The following is a 17,902-nucleotide window of genomic DNA, read 5'->3' as shown; positions in this document are numbered from 1 at the left end:
AAACTTCGGCGCACAAAAAGTTTAGGTAAATTTAATCCCTGGCATAAACTGGAGTGAGAATATACGTATGCTTTATCCTTATAATGTAATAATTTTGAATATACGTCTAGATCAGCCGCATGCCAAGTTTTATATACAGGGCTGATCCATGCTTAAAACTGGTAAGCCTCCGAGCACCTCTTCCTGTAGCTGCAATATCTTACCGATATGTCATACGTTAAGCAGCAACTATACGGGGGGGCTATCACTACCCATATTCCAAACGGTCTCTTAGATGCGTCCACCCTCCGCCAAATTCCAGACTCCCAGGAGGTGTTCTTGAACCCAAAACTGGACGCCGATAGTGAGGGGATGCTTCGTGAGGACGACACCTTGATCATTGAGCTCATGGAGAGGCTCGAGAACGATACAGATTTAGACTCTATTAAAGAGCACTTATCTGAGATCTCCAACTTGAACGGAGTGGGCAAGACTGAGTGGCAGATCTTGAAGCTCCACGAGGTGCTGAACCCAAGCTTGATTGAGGACAAGGCGTACATCGCGGTCGTCTCAGAACCAGCGAAGAAGTGGGGTCGCGAGACAGAAGGCACCATTGAACTGACCTTAGTGTTGGTTTTTGGAATATTGAGAATCAACAAGCTGGAAACGGATCTCCTCGTCAACTTGAACTTGCCGTTCAAGGCTGCCGCTGAGTTGAAGGCATTGAAAGCACTTATGGAGGACGAGGAGACCCACGCCAATGAAGGAAATTCGGCTTGGAAGAGAATCAGCCAGGGTGATGCGGTTGTTACAAAGGTGCTTGAGTCTATGAGGATTGAAGACTGGGGGTTGTTTGGCATGTAGACAAAGCGAGTGGCAGTAACCCTAAGGACAAATCATATCCCAAAGAGTATAAGAATATAGTTATGACAAGTGATAAAAAAAAAAACCTCATAAGGTGTATGTTTTGTGAAGTTCCTTCTGGCTGTTTTGGAGTTGAGAGCCCTTTATATTGCACCCAAACGAGAACAGCATACACATGGTCAGCTCTACACTTGTAGCACATGAAAATTTGACTAAAATCCGTCTCTGATTGAAAACTACACTGCCTCGAATTCCTTGCTAACATAAAATTAATTAAAACTTAACTAGAATCCGATGGATTGCTAAACCTAGCATTTATAATGACGACATTAATACCTACAACTTGATACACACAAACGGAACCTCGACATCTTCGCCCTCCTTGTCATCAACACACACCTCCAAGATGATATTCTTTACATGAGGCTCAACATCCTTCTTGGACACCTCCTTGATCAAATCGGTGATCTTCAAGTCATATCTGTCCTTCAACTTCTTTGGTGGGAAGAAGGACGCGTACAACAACGACACATCGTACGAGAGCATGGTGATCTCTAAGCCCTCCTTCTGTTCGAAGTGATCTATGATCTGCCTCAATGTCAAGTTACCCTCTAACTCGAAACGCGACCAAATCTTGTCGAACTCCTTGTCGTTGTACTTGCTCTTCTGGGACGCAATCGGCTCGGAGAAGCCAAAGAATGGCAACGCGAGGTTGATGAACCCGTTCTTGTACTGCTCGACGTCGGTCTTGCCGGCGACAACCTTGTACAACTCGAGACAAATCAAGCCTGTGACCAACGAAGTAGTGGTGGCGATCGCCGGAATGATTCTCCCGGCAATGAACTTGGTCTTCTGGCGATCTGCCGTCTCGATCGCGTAGTTCAAGGCACGGCAGTTTGACGCTGCGGCGATGAACTCGATGTGGTGATTGGTGTCGTCGTCTTTTTCGAACTCTACCGGGGTCAAGCGGTAGCCCGCGAGGCTGGCAGATGCCGGTAACGAACCCGCCAACTTTCTCACCACGTCATCGTCGGCGCTGACATCAGCGTTTGGATCTGGGTCGTTGTCATTCGCCTGGATCTTGACCCCGGACTTCGGAGTGAATGGTTCCAAGGTGGCCTCAACCTCAGCAATCACCCTTTTGTAGGTTTCAGGCATGGCATCGCCCTTCAACCCGTATATGAAAGCAAGTAAGTTCGCCCCAGCCACGACAAAGTGGTAATGGTCCTCGTTGTTGATATCAAACTGTAACGCTTCCGGCGCTCTCTTGGGACCGGACCAGAACGGCGCGCCAGCGGAGGTGGTGGCATCCTTAGGGAAGTTGTACAATAACTGGTGAATCTCATGGTTGAACTTCTCCTCGAACTGCAATCTGGCCCATTTGATACAGTCGTCGAACGCGTACGGACGCTCGTTCAAGTAGGTCGATACTGTCTCCAACACGCCCTTGACGTCGCCGCTGGACTTTAACGTGGACTCCACAAAATCTGGCTGGGTGAGGTACAAGTTCACGTTCTCTGGCGCGTCTGCAAAGTAGCCTTGGAACAATGACTTGGCCCACGCGATGGTGTGGTCGATTTTGTTTGGGAACGATCTCAAGGTGCACAACGGAATGGACTTCTCTGGGGGGTCCTGGGAGGACGAGTAACTCTCAGTAACGTCAGGGATAACCACCTGGGTGTTACCCTTGGTCCCCAAGGTTCCGGATTCGAGAAGCGCCTTCTTGTAGAACACACAGCGACGGTCAACATAGGTCCGGGCTTCGACATTGTCCAACGCATTGGTGACAAAGTCGATCCCGTTCCAGAACGCATCGTCAAAAATGTGCTCGGTGTCGGCACCCACCTTCTCCAAGCTTGCCTGGATCTTGCCAGCCAAGTCTGGGTTCATCTGCGAAACCGCAGCCGCAGCCACCTCCGATTTGTTCTTGCCCACGTCTTTTGGTCTAAACAAAAACTGTCTGTTCAAGTTGGACTTCTCAATAGAGTCCATGTCGGTGACAATGATCTTGCCGTGTTCTCCAGACCCGAGGCCCATCATGGCCCAGTTCTTTAACATCTCGCACCCAATGGCACCAGAACCGACCAAGAATACCCGTACATCCGCAATCGCCTTCTGGTAAGCTGCACCAAACACCGCGACCTGGTTGTCGTAGCGGGATCCGGTCGGCTTGCACGTCTCTTCGGATCTCGGATACTTTTCAGCATCCGGCAATGACTCGAGTGAGTCAAAGTACAACCACTGCTTGACCGGGTTGAATTTGCCGGAACACGCCTTCAAGACCTCCTGGGCCAATAAACCCCCATAGACCGCCACCATCCCCGGGATATCTCCTCTGGCCTGGTACGCCAACTCGGTGATGAGTTTTTCGTTCACGGCGGCTTCACCTAGGATAGCTGGCACCTGAACAGCGATCTCTTTCGCGAGCCTGACCAACTCGGCCGCGTCCTCTGCATGGTGAGGTCTCGGCAACTGGCTGTGTCTGGTTTGGAACGCGTGTAACGCCTGGAAACCCACGTGGTACTGGGGTGGGCGATCAAACTTGGCAAAGTCCGAGTAGACGTACTCCGGCGCTTGCAACTGCTGCAAAAGCGGTTGAAATGACACCTGCTGCGGCATCTTGACCTGGGTGAAGATACCGCCCTTGGCGTAGGACCCGGCGTTTGCCGGAAGTTCCACCTTGAAGGCATATGGGCCGAGATTCTGGATCTTGTATGGCGTACCATCGTTCAAGGCTTCCATACCCTCAACTTCGGTAAACCTGACATAGTCACCGGATTCCATCCCGTGACGGTTGTCATCAAGCATGGTGATGGTTCCGTCGGTTTCAATATCGGAGATGATCCCTTGTACTGGCTCTTCACCTGTGGAATCAATCACGGTGAAGTCTGGCCCGAGATCCACGAACGCCTGTGCGAACAACCCGCGCACGTCGGCGGCAATGAACTTAATGTTTCTGGCGTGGGTGAGCGTGTTGATTTGGACCTGCTGCTCTAAACTGGTTTCAGTGGCGACCACCACCTGGAAGGTTGCCAACGTCAGTTCGCTCAATTCTGAGATGACGCTAATTGGTACGTATTGATTTAACTCGCTGAGCTTCACCGAGGAGGTGAGAGCTCTAGGCTTGCCCACGTCTTCAGGCGAGAGAAAAAACTGCGACGATAAATCAGAAAGCGCAACTGGCGTCGGGTCATAGAGTGATAACGACTTGACCCCCGCGAGCGCCACGTTCTTGGCGATTTCCATTCCCAACCCCTTCAACCCAATGATCAACACATTCGAGTTTTGCATCTTGAGCATGGCGTCCTTGCCCAATACATACAACTGTCTGGAGTAGAGACCTTCGTCCATCTTGTTTTCTTGTTTGTCGATTTCCATAGTAATGTGTGAAGTGAGTAGTATGAGGTGATCTGAGTTGAATTGAGGAACGTTTGAAATACGGTAGCCGCCGGCGTGCGAATTAGGGAGTAAAAAAGGTGGCAACGTCCTTCCGGGAGGCGAAGGAGCCGTGTCCTGTACGAAGTCGTCATGGACATGGGTTGAGTGGCTGGAGGATGAAAGCAGCTAGAGCTTCTATTCTGCTTTTCTCGGGTCTCGAGAGGATATCTTCCATATACTCGGCTTCTCTTTAATTTCAATTATAAAAGCTATATTTTCCCTCTTTAACTTGCGTATCTCTTCTTTCGTTCTCATATTTGTCCCCTTTTTTGAGCTATAGATCACGTGTGGATGCCACACTTAGATGCCGGAACGCCAGAGACTGGCCATTGGAGAGATGCTAACTGCCACAAAGCCTAACCGTTACAGAGAGGGTACTAGGGACCGACTGGTAGACCCTGAACGCGTTGTAAAGCCCGGTAAGGCCTGTGGCAGAAGAATGGCATCACCGATAGAACAATACCATACTGTCTCTCAAGAATGCATGCAAAACCGTTTTCCCGCCCCTTCTCGCTTGCGCTGCTCCTCCATACGATTCCCAAGGCAAACAAGCTCCCGCCGCGGCCAAAAATCACGCCTGAGACGGAGCTCGTACTCAAAGAAGTGTTTCTCAAAGGTGGCTCCGGCGCTGGTGGCCAGAAGATCAATAAAACCAACTCCAAGGTACAGTTGACGCACTTGCCGACAGGGCTCGTGGTGACGAACCAGGCCACGCGCTCGCGCGACCAGAACCGCAAGATCGCGCGGATGATTTTGGCGCAGAAGTTGCAAGATATGGAGAGTCCCGAGACATCGCGGACGGCCGTGCTCATCGAACGGAAACAGAAGATTAAAGCAAGTAAGCAGAAGGGCTCAAACCGAAAACAAAGGGAGATTGAGGAGGAACGTGCTAGAAAGTTGGCGGTGCAGCAGGCTGAAATGGACCGTATGTTGGAGGAGGCGGGGCTCAAGCCGAAAAGGCAAGATGAGGCTGCACAAGAAGGGATTGGGTCGAGGGAGACCAAACCATCTGGAGTTGAGAAGTTTTCTAGAGGAGAAAAGTGAGAGACAAGTTGGATGAAACCCTCCGGTTGTAAATTTGACATGAACCATCCCTGTATATAGAAGGATCCCAAGAATCGACCTAGCCGAAAGGTAAAAACGTATAGGTTGTAGTCTAAAAGAGAAATTGGCTATTAGCCCTGGGCTATCATGATACCTTTTTCTACGCTGCATATCGTTTAATACCACCGTAGAACAATTCTTTAAAACAATATGCACGTCATCGAACCTAGATATGGTTAATCGTGCAATATACTAGGTGATAGATATGACTGTACGCCTTCAAAGGCCAAGCAGTTCACGTCTGTAAGAATTCTGTAAGAATTTTCACTTGCATCTTTATAGTGAGACATTCCCAGGGCATGAAACTAGATTCTTCTAATCTCCCCAAGGTATTTACGATTCTACAACCTAATACTATCCGTGGTATTTTAATTAAGTGCACTAGTACTGATCCCGGAACACACGCTGACGTTGGAACTTGAAGCTGATGGATTCGCGCCTCTCCATGATCATTAAGGCACGGTCCAAGGCCATCTGGGTATGCTTTCTGCCCTCGACAAATTCACGTCTCAAGGTGCGGTAGAGGATACTCCAGCCAATAGGCAATCTTCTCTTGATCTCATTTTCCACGAGCACCACTTCGGCCATCAACTCCTTGTTGTTCCCCCCGTCCAACGCGTTCTGCCCCGCCGCGTCCATCGTGGAGGCGTAGAACAATCTGATGGCCTCGTCAACGTGTTCGATAGTGGCAATCGTCGCCAATTCCAACTTAGCCAACGACTCGGTGATTCTGACAATCGCCTCCAACTGACGAACCGTGATTGGAATCGTTGACTTTGCCAAGTTTTCCGCCTCGCTGCCCTGGATCTTTTGTCGGATGTCAACAAAGTACGAGGATAACTTCTCAGAGGCTTCAGGCGACAATCTCGGGGCGCAGTTTGCGCGCGCGTACGAGATAAACTTTTTCATCTTTTCAATCGGAATTTCACCCTCTCTTTCGGCATCATTCTGGTTAGACCTCCCCGTGTGCACGTTCATGACGTGCTGGGCGATGGAAATGTCTCGCGCCTCATTGTGGTCGTCCTTGACGATGAAAATCATGTCGAATCTGGACAAAATCGTGGTTTGGAAGTCAATATTTTCGCCGGGAGACTTCATTTCGTCATACCTCCCATAAATGGGATTAGCAGCTGCGAGAACGGACGTTCTAGAGTTTAAAATGGTGGTGATACCGGCCTTGGCGATCGAAATTGTCTGCTGCTCCATCGCTTCGTGGATCGCCACTCGGTCTTCGTCCCTCATCTTGTCGAACTCATCGATACATACTACCCCCCCGTCTGCCAACACCATCGCACCACCCTCCAAGTAGAAGTCACGGGTATGGGGGTCTCTCTGCACCGAGGCGGTCAAACCGGCCGCGGACGAACCCTTACCCGAGGTGTACACACTAATGGGACTGACCTTCTCCACAAACTTCAACAACTGGGATTTGGCCGTACCAGGATCACCGAGAAGCAACACGTTGATATCACCTCTCAAGCGCATGTTATCCGGCAAGAGCTTCTTTGAGCCGCCCATCAAGAGACACGTGATGGCCTTTTTGATATCCTCGTTCCCATAGATGGACGGCGCAATTGACTTGGAAAATGTCTCGTAGAAGCCAGGCTGTCTGGCGAGGGTCAAAAACTCCTCCTCCTCCTCTTCCGTGAAGTTCATGCCCCCGATCCCACTGCCCTTGTTCAAGTCGGTCTGGATTCCGAGGATCTTCATGTACGGGTTTCTGATCGCCACGGAGTTTGCCCCTTTGACCTTTGCCTGGTAAATCGAGTAGATCCCGATGATGTTGCAGCGCGTTCCGGGGATAATACGGTTCGTGAGATATCTGTCTGCGTTGAGGAGAATGTGTCGTGGCATTTCACCCACAGGCACCATATCCGGTGATTCCTGTAACTTCAAGCTTTGCTGATCTACAAACACAGACTTCTCATGTACAATCGTGTATGGATCCGGTGGACAGCTGTTGGTTTCTGAGCCTGGTTGTGGCGGCGCCCCACACTGTTTTGGCAACTGAACGTTGGCAAACCCATGCTGCCCGACGCTGATCTTGGTAGTGTGTTTACATGAGCGACACAAGATCTGTAACGATGTAGGTCTGGAGGATAAGACCGACGCCGAAATGACGATTCCGCTGATCCGCACAATCTTTGCAATATGGTCGGCATCCAAGTCGCGGATCGAAACCTTCTCCGCCTGTGAGTCGAGGATGAGCTGGCACGTAGGGAATGTGAGAGGTACTTCCTCGGAGGTCAAGAACGCAATACGTTTAGCAACCTCAGTGATCGCCGTCTCGAAGAGCGGAAGCATCTCGGTGGGGTCGTCCGATAACTTCTTGTTCAATTCGTCATTGTACCGGATCAAGTGCTCGGTGTTGACCGTCAACGAGTACTGTTTGATGAGCACGTTTTCGCGCAACTGATCTCTGTAGATGAAACGCGAGTCGAGTCTAAACTCGAGGATGAACAGGCGGAACGCCTTGATGACCTCTGAGAAGGAGTCGTCAGCGGTTTCGGCACCCGCTAACACGCGGGCCCCGTAGGTATCTGGTCTATCGAAGGACATTGTATGGTAGGGAGTTGGCAAAGTGTGTGAGAAAAAAAAAGAAAAAGAGAAAGGCTTTAGAAAGAGATAGGGGTTGTACAAATAAGTGGGAACATTCGAGATCTCGACGCGCCGCGTTAATGAAAAATTACGCGACGCACACTATTTACCCAAAAGGGAAATATTAAAATAAGTGCTTATATAAGCGAAAGTAGACTTAGGCGGCTGGGCTACATACATGATAGATTTGCCTTCCGATCCCCAAGCTAGAGGTTTAAAGGAGAGGATTGTGTTTCTCTTCAGGTTATTTTGATTTATTGTGTGCGAGATTGGTGGGTTTGGAAAATATTGGAGGAAAAAGGAGTGCCCCCTACCGGAATTGAACCGGTGGTCTTCCCATTACGAGTGGGACGCCTTACCACTTGGCCAAAGGGGCTGAAAATATTTTCTGGCCTGAATGCATAGCATACAAATGAAAGCTGGCCAGGATAGGTCCATAGGCCCTATTAGGCAAGAGGCTTGCTTATGTAAGCGACAGCATGAATGTACCTTTAATAGAGTTGTACATGAGAGGTTAGCTTTAAGATTAAGACTTAGAAGTAGAGAAAAGGCAAAGTTAAAACAAAATCGCGATTTTTCTCGAGATTTTACCGTCGGAATTTTTTTTACAAAATAACGTTGGAAACGTAAAAACAAATGCCCCCTACCGGAATTGAACCGGTGATCTTCCCATTACGAGTGGGACGCCTTACCACTTGGCCAAAGGGGCTACAACTTGAGGACTTTTTTTATTTCTGTCATATTATGCGATGATGTGTGTTAATAAGCCCGGCAAATCATAAAATGATCAACCGTATACTATTCTATGATAATGGAAAATCAATAACTCGTAGATGAATAAAGATTTTAGGTTGAACATTGCCATACGGTCTCTCAGATGCCCTTCCCCACTTTCGACTTGGGTGCATCTGCACACTTCAAATAAACAGGATAGTATTGTAACGCGTATGCCACCTATATATACTTATACGGCTAAATCGTCGTATGGATGGAATAGCAGATATATTAGTCGAAAAAAGACCAAGCTCACTTTGATTTACTAATATTGTTGGCATCATAGTATTCATTTGTGTGAATGCACAACTCGGATAATTCCTACACACACGTATTTGCGTATAGCCAATGCATTATACTTAGATATCCCCATTACTAGAGAGTTCGTATGATATAAGAAGGATATTTCCATACTTTTGTTTTGTAGCATTACCATCATGATTATTTTCCATCCCTCCAGCTGTATCCGCGAAAAAAAAATTGCCCCCTACCGGAATTGAACCGGTGATCTTCCCATTACGAGTGGGACGCCTTACCACTTGGCCAAAGGGGCTACAACATGAAGAAAATCGGTATCGATGAAAATGTGCGGGGATCAAAAGTAAGTTCTAATATTAATCATATCCATTCCCGCCGCAACCAAGTTTGGTGAACATAACTAACAAGCTACTATAGCTAAGCCGATAGAGGAAACAAGCTGAGAAAATTGGTTTTGGGTAATAACGTGCGGAGTTATTTCACCCTTTCCTACGGATATTCCAGCGACATCTGCGAACGTTCACAATCAGTCTTATCGCATATCTGACACATATCTCCATCACAGCTCCATCTCAACTCTCCACCACCGTCAAGTTTGCTAGACCATGATTCCTCCAGATGCCATTTTTGCCTCTATGGGGATGTTCATCATTGATGAAATCCACTACTCTGAGATGTTTCACCAGGAACCGCAGTACGACATTATTGGCGGAGGTGGGACCTACGGGGCCATTGGTGCCAGAATCTTCGCCACCAAAGACAACCGCACTAGGATTGGCTGGATTGTAGACCAAGGATCTGACTTTCCCGAACATATTCGAACCGAAATTGACAGCTGGTGCACCGGTGTGATCTATCGGAGAGACAACTCCAGGCTCACCACCCGTGGGAAGAACACGTACACGGAGCGGGAGAAACGCGACTTTGAATACATGACACCGAAAAAACGAATTGAGGTGGTTGACTTACTTGAAAATCCTTCATTGTTGAAGTCTCAGACATACCATCTCATCTGCTCCAGTGAGCGGTGTCTTGAGATCATCGGAGCCTTGAAAGAAGGGCGAGCACAGTATGATATTCCGGATCCGGTGATTATCTGGGAGCCCGTACCCTACGACTGCACGCCCGAAAACTTTGCTCATTGTTGTGCAATTTTGGACAGGGTAGACATATTTTCGCCCAACGCAGCGGAGGCAGCAGCATACTTTGACAAGCCAGAACCAAGCGAGCCGGCAGACATTGAAGCCGTTGCAGACGCGTTCCTCCCCTTTTTGAAAAAAAAGTCACTCTATGGCAACGGTGTTGTGTTGCGATGTGGCGCCATGGGATGCTTGGTCAAAACTTCCGTCTCCAAGACTACGAGCTGGATTCCCGCGTACCATAATCCGCAGAACCTGGACTACAAGGTGGTGGACCCTACTGGCGGGGGAAACACGTTTGTTGGGGCCTTTGCCGCGAGCTTTATAGTAGGGAAGGGAAATTGGACTTTGAGCGGCATATGTGGTAACATTGCCAGTGGCATAGCCATCGAAACTATCGGCGCCCCAGTGCTTTCTAGTGCAAATGGGAAGGATATTTGGAATGGGGTGAGCTTGGAAAGCAGGATATCCAGATATATTGAGCGAAACCCGCAGTTGACCGTCTCAGCGGAGGAAGTTTTAGCCATTGTCTGAAGCGTGTTCTGGAGAGCAACTATGGTTTGAGTCAGCTTCAGGGGTAATGGAAAACTATGACTGAGCGGTGAAGAATTACGAAATCGGGTAGCAAATATACAGACTATAAAGCGTCACTACGGTACCGCTTCTGACAGGATACCTCAGCTCCGTTGGAAGTGGGTATGGCTAAAACAGTGTAAATAGGCATCACAAAGGTGATGTAGGGATACCATTGATGCCCTTTGAATATGTCTTTCACTGAGCGAGGTGCCGGAGAGTGTATGGAAATTCACAACGCCGACAACAGTGCGTTCACCAAGCTAAGCTTTGTGGATTATTATCCTTCAACATCCCTCTAATCTGTGATTACAAAGACAACATTGCTAAGTACTAACGTATTAGCCCTTCTCTATTAAGATCTGGGCTTTCTTAGTTATACCCCCGTACCTTACAGTAACTCTCTAGAGACTCACTCTTCAGTCGCTTCAAATTATTCATAGGATCCACACAAAACCTTACCAATTTATGAGTCTCTTACCGGCGATCGTATTCATATTTTTACCCACTGACACCTCTGTGTAGAGCAGCTCTGAAACACTACCATTTATATGCGATCCTTCATCGCATCTAGGCTCACACCAGTGCAGATACGCAGAATTATTCAATGATCACAGTATCTGAACCACCACAATATCTGAATTAATACTCATTCAGACCAATACCTATTCAACATGTCATAAGATTAATGCCTTGTATTATTACGCTTTGTATTCCTTTATTTTCATCAAGAGTGTACCCGAATTGAATATCCTTTTTTCCTATGCCCCGGTTTGAATTCAGCTGGCTCAATTAATATACATTTTCATTCAATTTTCTAACCTGCTCCGTATCGAGATAAAACTCGCCTTGCGCCACGCTAAGGCCCACCTTGATCCCCTAAGATTTGCTCCTCTCGGTGGCTTTCTTCGCTTCGCTCGAGGCTTTCTTCGCACGGAGCTTTACCAAATACTTTTCCATATACCCTTTCGAGAACTCTTTAACCAACGCCTTTTTTGAATTGCCCAACTCGACCGGCGGCTCGCTCCCATGCCGCTTCGTCTCTTTCTCAGCTAACATGCTCAGAATATCCTTCGCACACTTCTTCAAGTTCTCGTGCCCGATCTCCGCCTCGTATTTCTTCAACATATTCGGCACGACCGCCGCAAACGCTTTGGTCCACTTGGCCGCAGGCGTGGCCTTAGGGGATGATTCAGACGCAGACTTGAGACGCATGCGATGCTTTTCTTTGCGCGCGCGACGGGTGTCCGCCTCCAACTGCTCGCGGCGCTTGCGCTCTTCTTCGTCGCGCTGTTTCTTCTCGAAATTGAGCTTGGCATTGCGAATGATCTGGTCCATGTCGCGCATCGAGTTTTTCTTGAGCTCCGCTTCCTTCTGCTTCTCGAGCCGCTGTTGCTCGATGTAGTCACGGAGCGCGCGACCGCGTTCTTTCTCTCGCGCACGGTCCTTGGCTTCTGTCAGCGCCGGGCTGTTGTCACGCGCTCGCACCGGTTCCGCCAGCGGCTCGTCCCACTGCGTGGTTCCTAATGCGCGGTTATAGAAGTATATCTTTCCGGATGCCTCATCTACAGCTGATTCCCAGCCCGCGGGCAACACGACCGGGCTCAGAGAGCGCGACTCCTTGGGCGTCTCGGTCAGTCGTCTGTCGTCGTACAAAATTGCGGCCTCCATCCTGCGCTTCGGAATGCGGTACGCCATTTCCAAGTTGTTCCATGCGCGCAATAACTCAGATGACAACTCCCTTACCTCTTCGTTATCTGATGATGTCAACGTTTTCACGGTTTCCTCGATCGTCGAACTGGAAATCTTGTTGCGCGTAATCTTGGGCCATTTAAGCAACACCTTCAAGGCCATCACGACCAAGTCGGGGTTGGACTTTTGGTAGTTCGTGAGCAACTTAGAGAACGTCTGGTATCCGTGTAACTTGATGATGTTTGTATGAATTGATTCGGCATCCGTGACATAGATGCGCTCCACCAACTTGCTCACCACCACAGACTCCTGGCTGTGCAACAACGCGGCCATGACCATGTTGACACTGCTGGCGAGATGATCGCTCTCGTCGGGAATCGGCAGCGCGGGTAACTGTGCGACAAAGTCCTCGTTTACATTGCTTTCAAGGCTCTGTTTAAGCTTGGTACTTTTGTTTGCACGGAGCCACGCTTTCTCCTGCTCGTGGGTGACGCCCAACGCACGCGCGTAGTTGGCAGGCAACAATAACGCGGCATCGGTCTGCGTCTTGCCACCAATCTCGCCGCTACAGTTCGCCTCGCCGCAGAAGCAGGGCTGCGCCTGCGCGCCGTAGCGGTCGACATTGTAGTCGAACGTGATCTCCTCGCCGCGGCGGATCGCGCGGCTTGCGAAGATCCCCATCGCGAGCTTCAGGCCCACCACCCACTTGTCCACAAACGAGTTCGGTTTGCACGAGTGGTTGCAAAACCGCGCCAAACACCCCTTTTTGGTCGCATCAAGAAACTCCCCCTTCTGCAACATCATGAAATAGAAGTGGCGGATGCCCTCCTTGTCGTATGTCACCATCCGCTTGCGGAACTCCTTCTCCGGAATTACCTCTCCGATATACTCGTAGATAAACGTGTTGGGTGCAATATCGCGGTCTGCGCGCAAGCCGTAGCCCTTGCGTTCGGTCTGAATTACGGACACCGCCGCGTACTGTGCCTTTTGGAAGCGCTGGTTCTGACAGTCGAGCCCACACGTACACGTGTCCTCCATGCACTCAATTGACGTCAGGCGGTTGATGCACCCGGTATCCTCGCTGCACGCAAGATTTGTCTCCCCATCCCATTCCTCCTTACAGTCGCACGTCATTGCCTCCTGCTGGCCTGATGAGCCAATCAGTTTTGTCGCGTATGTGCATCGGCGGAGGCTGGCGAACGTTTGCAAGGCTTCCCCGGTTTTTGTCTCCAGCTCGAGAAAGAGCTGGGGGCCTTGGTTCTCTGTGTCACTCATTGTGTGAATCTAGTTGTGATGATTGTGTTAAATAGCTGTGATAGTTTTCAGGTTAGATGTGGTTTTTATTTTTTCACTTGTAATCGTGCGCGCGAAGGTCGAGAAAACTAGTGCGCGAAAATGGTCGCGGGCTAGGAGCACGTGAGGTGCACACCACGGAAATAGCACCTCGATTGAGGGGGTATGAAGGAGAGTATTCATAGATAAAATAACTCTGCGATTTAAAAGAAGTAGTCATCAGATAATACTATCAAAAGAAGTGAAGCGGGGGACTTGAACCAAAGGCACCCTAAAACATAGTTGGACTGGACGCACATGGCCCCTTAACCACTATGAAATACATTACGAGGCGAAAGAGCCAGAGAAGTCGTCCTTGCCTGGTACCAGCCCAAAAAGAGACAGGGAACTATGACTGGGGCTATATTATAGACGTGGCATTAATAAGCTCCCTTCCACCCAAACACCGCTTTTCAGGGTACCACTGGCGAAGTAACATCATATTGTAGCAATCTCCTTCTCACACCCGGGACCCATTTCAGTTGATTTTTCTATGTGTGCTCTTAAATTTCACATAAATGCATAATTATACTCCATTACAAATATTGCACTCCATTACAACCGTGCACACCTTTTCAATCCGCTAGGGAATCATCAAGAAGCATCTCAATCAACTTGTCAATGTCTCTGAGCACTTCCCCTTCGCCCGCCATTTCATCAGAGCAAGGCTTCATTCCCATACTGACCGACATGGCGACGTTTGCGCTCGTTCCGGGGGTCTGCGGCCGGCTCTGATGGGCTTGCTCGTACCGCATCATCTCTTTATACTTGGAATTAAGTTGGCAGAAGATGGAGTCGATCTTATCGATGTAGTTCTGGTTTGCGGACGGCCTCAGCGGCGTGTAAAGTCGCTTCACCTTTGGCTTCTCCACGAAAGTTAAAGGGGAACGGGAAACCAGCGAGTCCTGGTGATCCAAGGAGTAGGAGAGCTTGCTGCATCCGGGCTTATCAGAGCCGACAGTTCTATCGTCCTCTGAGCGCATAAGCGGTTCCACCGGGAAGTTCGGGATTTCAGGGTAAGCACGGCAGCTTATTTCCTTGATCTCCCTGGCACGCAATGACACACAAATTGTGCGACTTATCACTTCCTCGTAGTCCAGAGTAGCTTGGTGGAGCTTCACATCCCGCACGACTTCCTTGGAGATTTGCTGCTCCATGCTCGTGCTAATGGGACATGCCTGCATGATGAATTCCGGCCGAAACTCGTCCAAGTAGCCTCCAATGGGCAAAAGAGGGAATTCCCGCGAGTATTCATTTGTTTGGTTAAAGGCCTGTAAGTCAAAATGCGAATTTCTGCAACCCACCACGTTGAGCAAGGAAACCTCTTCCAGCCCTCCGTCCTCAATCACCGGGTCGCTCAGCATGATAAAACGACACCGCTTGCGCAAGCCTTGGACAAGCGACGCCTGTCTAGGCCTTGTTTCGTAGGCTGCATTCTGGAGGCTATGCTTTTCAGCAATATTAGATCCCATGTGAGAGATGGTAGTTTTGGACCTCTCGACTTCAGGAACGCACGGAATGTGGTTTCGAGAACCGAGCACCGTCGGTGTACTGGAGAATGAATCGGGCTGGGGAGTGTGGCCTGGCGTCATGCTCAAGTCGAAATAGGATGACACACGGGAGATCGAAGCCGACTGGCCGGATGCTCTGAGATGCAACCCAGCAAGCGATCCGGGAATCGAGCCAACAGAGGCAGGGATAGAGGATGGGACAGAGGCATTGACAGAGGCTGTACCAGACAACGGAGAAAGCTTGTGGCTATCGTCACTCCAGAAGTAATCGTCGTACTCTAGCCCAGGAGAGGGTGTCTTGGCAATTTGATTCCGCTTCTTGATGATCGAGCTAGGTGAGGCCAACACGTAGTTGTCACCTTGGAGGGTACTGAGGTTGATTGACAGGTTTGAAACATTCTGGTTTCGGTAAAACTCGCCACTAACACCACTGTGGTTTGTACCCGCGTTGGCATTCGCCTTCCACTTTTCTAAAAAGGACATCCCCTGTGAGCCATGCTTGGTGTTCCAGGAAAACTGGTTCCAGGACGATGAGTATGATGAGCTCAAGGACGACGAGAGATAGGCGAGCGTAGATGACGCAGCGGTGGGAGAGGCTGTATGAGCGTCTCGCAGGACGGACGGCTGGATCACCTCAATAGAATGTGTGTGGAGGTTCGAACTAGCAGTAGACTTGATGGGGACAGCCGCGGACTTTGGTACCTGCCAGCCCTTGGCTGAGGCGGAAGAAGAAGCAGGGGATGAAGACATGGGTTCGGTGTTTTCCTCGAGGCATGGCGTCATGGCTGATGATCTGGACACCTTGTGGACCGGAGAACGGGCCTTGGTTTGCGGTGCGGGGGAAAGCGGGCTCCCTGTGCCGGACAACTCGGGCTCCGGGTGGATTGTCCGATCAGCAATGAGAGCGACGTTCTCCGGGACAAGTCTCCCGATGAGAAACATCAACTTTTTGGCAATGATGGAGTTGTTTGCCATGATTACCACACGTACAATCACTTTCTTCTTGCTCTGGGTATCAAAGATATTGCACGGCTTGTGAAGCAACTGGTGGCGGAGTGGGATGATAGCAGAGAATAACGCCGCCAAAAAGGTTACTGCCTTCTCAGGGGGCGACACATGGGAGCTGAAGGAGCCATGGCTGCTGTACGAGCCATAGGTTTGGTTGGCCCGGGGAACCATCACGTTATTGACGCTGGTACGGCCGTCCTTAAACTCTAACCAGTTGATCAACTCCGAGCACCACGCCTTCTTCAAATGCGAAAAGTGTGGGCTCGTCATCGAGGACTGGACGTTGCTAGGGGTGCTCACAGCGCCGAAGGCCGCGGGTGTGTAGTGGCCTGTGAGAAGGCGACAGGTGTTCGCTAGGATCTGTACCATCTTGACAAACTTTGCGAACTGGAAATTGATATCTTGGTCGTACTGGAGGCTGTACAGCGGGAACTGGAGGCGGTTCACGGTTGAGGGGGAGGACAGAGGGGCGGCCAAGTCGGTCGGGTTTGCAAGAAGCACCGCGATAAGCTTCGCAGACACACAGCTCTGCAAATCGTCCATGGAAGCGACAATCTCCTCCCAGTTGATGGCGAGGGTCTTGTTGATGTCTGCGAAGGCGTCCAACGGCACCACCAACCCAATGCTGACACGGATGCGCTGTCGCTCCAAGAAATCCTCTACCGCTGTATTAGTTCCGGCGAGGGTGAAGATGCGTGTAATTAGCACACACACGTGAGACGGTGGTGAAGCGTCTCGGTGGAGCGAGGCCCGGGGAAACACATGGAACTTGGTCACGTCTGAGTTCTCGTGGATGGGGAGCCCACAGCCGAACATGTAGTCCATGAGTTCCCGGACCGGATGATGGATCTTGCTGGTGAGCGGGGGACTGGGGCTCTGGCGGACGCTGCAGAGCGGTCTGGTGAGCGGGTGGGACTCCTCCTTGCGGGCTGGGGTGGCGGCAGAGTCGCACATGACCTGTTTTTTGCGCAAGCCCCCCATATCCTGACACACTACCAAGCGGAATAGCTTGGTGGTACTGATACCGGGAAGATTTTTCAACGGAAGCTTGGTTCCGTAGAGCAACGTACGGGTGTATGCGTCTTCGTAAGCGGCCGCAGACGTTGGTGGGCCCGGGAGGGCGCTAGGTGAGACTAAAGCGTCATGGAGCGAGAGATTTCCAAGCGAGGGATACTGGTTGATGCGGAGGTCCGAGTCCTGGAGTGGTGAGCTCGAGGAGGAGCGGAAAAGGCGGCCTAACATGAAATGGGGGTAAGAAAAGAAATTAGATGTCAAAAGGGACAGAAATGGAACAAAGTGCCACAGTGGCAATGAAAATAGATGATACCGACAGGAATAGACTCGGTGCGGGTTCAGTATCAAATCACTCAGGTGACTGAAATGACAGTAGTGTCGGGAAGTTTTGTGTTTGTGTTTAGATCTCTCTGGTAACGCTATTCATATTACCAAGAACCATGTTGAAGCTGGGAATACCCTTAATATACAGAAAATGGGAGAGATAAAAGTGTCTGGTCTGCTTACAGACCGGGAAATGGAGATGGGAAGAAGTGTATTGAGCGAATCGTATAAGCTGCATGCTTCGGTTTTGTTTGTACGTCTAATTAGGTACAAGACGCCGGTAGACACCTCGTT

The 17,902-nt window shown here is 49.9% G+C and overlaps 7 protein-coding genes and 3 non-coding genes across 10 annotated transcripts; 3 read left to right on the top strand and 7 right to left on the bottom strand.

Moving 5' to 3' along the window:
• Nucleotides 1–179: 179 nt before the first annotated feature.
• BABINDRAFT_161733 (Ran GTPase-binding protein) lies at nucleotides 180–1,039 on the top strand. The gene has a single exon (XM_019128979.1). It carries the CDS (start codon nucleotides 208–210, stop codon nucleotides 841–843), a length of 636 nt encoding a protein of 211 aa, XP_018984652.1. The 5' UTR covers nucleotides 180–207; the 3' UTR covers nucleotides 844–1,039.
• Nucleotides 1,040–1,179: 140 nt separating this feature from the next.
• Nucleotides 1,180–4,221, bottom strand: UBA1 (E1 ubiquitin-activating protein; the record flags this gene model as incomplete). Its single annotated transcript, XM_019132395.1, has 1 exon — nucleotides 1,180–4,221. The coding sequence occupies one exon, from the start codon at nucleotides 4,219–4,221 to the stop codon at nucleotides 1,180–1,182; it is 3,042 nt and encodes a 1,013-aa protein (XP_018984651.1).
• Nucleotides 4,222–4,449: 228 nt separating this feature from the next.
• BABINDRAFT_161732 (uncharacterized protein) lies at nucleotides 4,450–5,494 on the top strand. Its single transcript, XM_019128978.1, has one exon. The coding sequence runs from the start codon at nucleotides 4,762–4,764 to the stop codon at nucleotides 5,323–5,325; it is 564 nt and encodes a 187-aa protein (XP_018984650.1). The 5' UTR covers nucleotides 4,450–4,761; the 3' UTR covers nucleotides 5,326–5,494.
• A 247-nt stretch (nucleotides 5,495–5,741) lies between these two features.
• On the bottom strand, nucleotides 5,742–7,980 carry CDC46 (MCM DNA helicase complex subunit). Its single transcript, XM_019128977.1, has one exon. It carries the CDS (start codon nucleotides 7,942–7,944, stop codon nucleotides 5,767–5,769), a length of 2,178 nt encoding a protein of 725 aa, XP_018984649.1. The 5' UTR covers nucleotides 7,945–7,980; the 3' UTR covers nucleotides 5,742–5,766.
• Nucleotides 7,981–8,287: 307 nt separating this feature from the next.
• BABINDRAFT_t210 lies at nucleotides 8,288–8,359 on the bottom strand. Its single transcript has one exon. It is a non-coding gene; the product is annotated as a tRNA-Thr (tRNA).
• Nucleotides 8,360–8,620: 261 nt separating this feature from the next.
• Nucleotides 8,621–8,692, bottom strand: BABINDRAFT_t209. Its single transcript has one exon. It is a non-coding gene; the product is annotated as a tRNA-Thr (tRNA).
• A 546-nt stretch (nucleotides 8,693–9,238) lies between these two features.
• On the bottom strand, nucleotides 9,239–9,310 carry BABINDRAFT_t208. The gene has a single exon. It is a non-coding gene; the product is annotated as a tRNA-Thr (tRNA).
• Nucleotides 9,311–9,620: 310 nt separating this feature from the next.
• MAK32 (Mak32p) lies at nucleotides 9,621–10,688 on the top strand (the record flags this gene model as incomplete). The annotated part of the gene is made up of 1 exon (XM_019131796.1): nucleotides 9,621–10,688. One exon carries the CDS (start codon nucleotides 9,621–9,623, stop codon nucleotides 10,686–10,688), a length of 1,068 nt encoding a protein of 355 aa, XP_018984648.1.
• Nucleotides 10,689–11,606: 918 nt separating this feature from the next.
• Nucleotides 11,607–13,694, bottom strand: SET2 (histone methyltransferase; the record flags this gene model as incomplete). Its single annotated transcript, XM_019132769.1, has 1 exon — nucleotides 11,607–13,694. One exon carries the CDS (start codon nucleotides 13,692–13,694, stop codon nucleotides 11,607–11,609), a length of 2,088 nt encoding a protein of 695 aa, XP_018984647.1.
• A 632-nt stretch (nucleotides 13,695–14,326) lies between these two features.
• On the bottom strand, nucleotides 14,327–17,512 carry BABINDRAFT_167189 (uncharacterized protein; the record flags this gene model as incomplete). The annotated part of the gene is made up of 1 exon (XM_019130493.1): nucleotides 14,327–17,512. The coding sequence occupies one exon, from the start codon at nucleotides 17,510–17,512 to the stop codon at nucleotides 14,327–14,329; it is 3,186 nt and encodes a 1,061-aa protein (XP_018984646.1).
• Between the last annotated feature and the right edge of the window lie 390 nt (nucleotides 17,513–17,902).

This window comes from Babjeviella inositovora, assembly GCF_001661335.1.
Source record: "Babjeviella inositovora NRRL Y-12698 unplaced genomic scaffold BABINscaffold_7, whole genome shotgun sequence".
In the NCBI taxonomy this organism is placed as follows: domain Eukaryota; kingdom Fungi; phylum Ascomycota; class Pichiomycetes; order Serinales; genus Babjeviella; species Babjeviella inositovora.
Note: the sequence above shows the minus strand (reverse complement) of the source record. Positions and strands in the feature narration are given on the sequence as shown.

What these genes read in the sequence shown, in the direction of transcription:
- CDC46 (XM_019128977.1), bottom strand. Translation starts at nt 7,944, where the DNA reads ATGTCCTTCGATAGACCAGATACCTACGGGGCCCGCGTGTTAGCGGGT.
- BABINDRAFT_161733 (XM_019128979.1), top strand. Translation starts at nt 208, where the DNA reads ATGTCATACGTTAAGCAGCAACTATACGGGGGGGCTATCACTACCCAT.
- BABINDRAFT_161732 (XM_019128978.1), top strand. Translation starts at nt 4,762, where the DNA reads ATGCATGCAAAACCGTTTTCCCGCCCCTTCTCGCTTGCGCTGCTCCTC.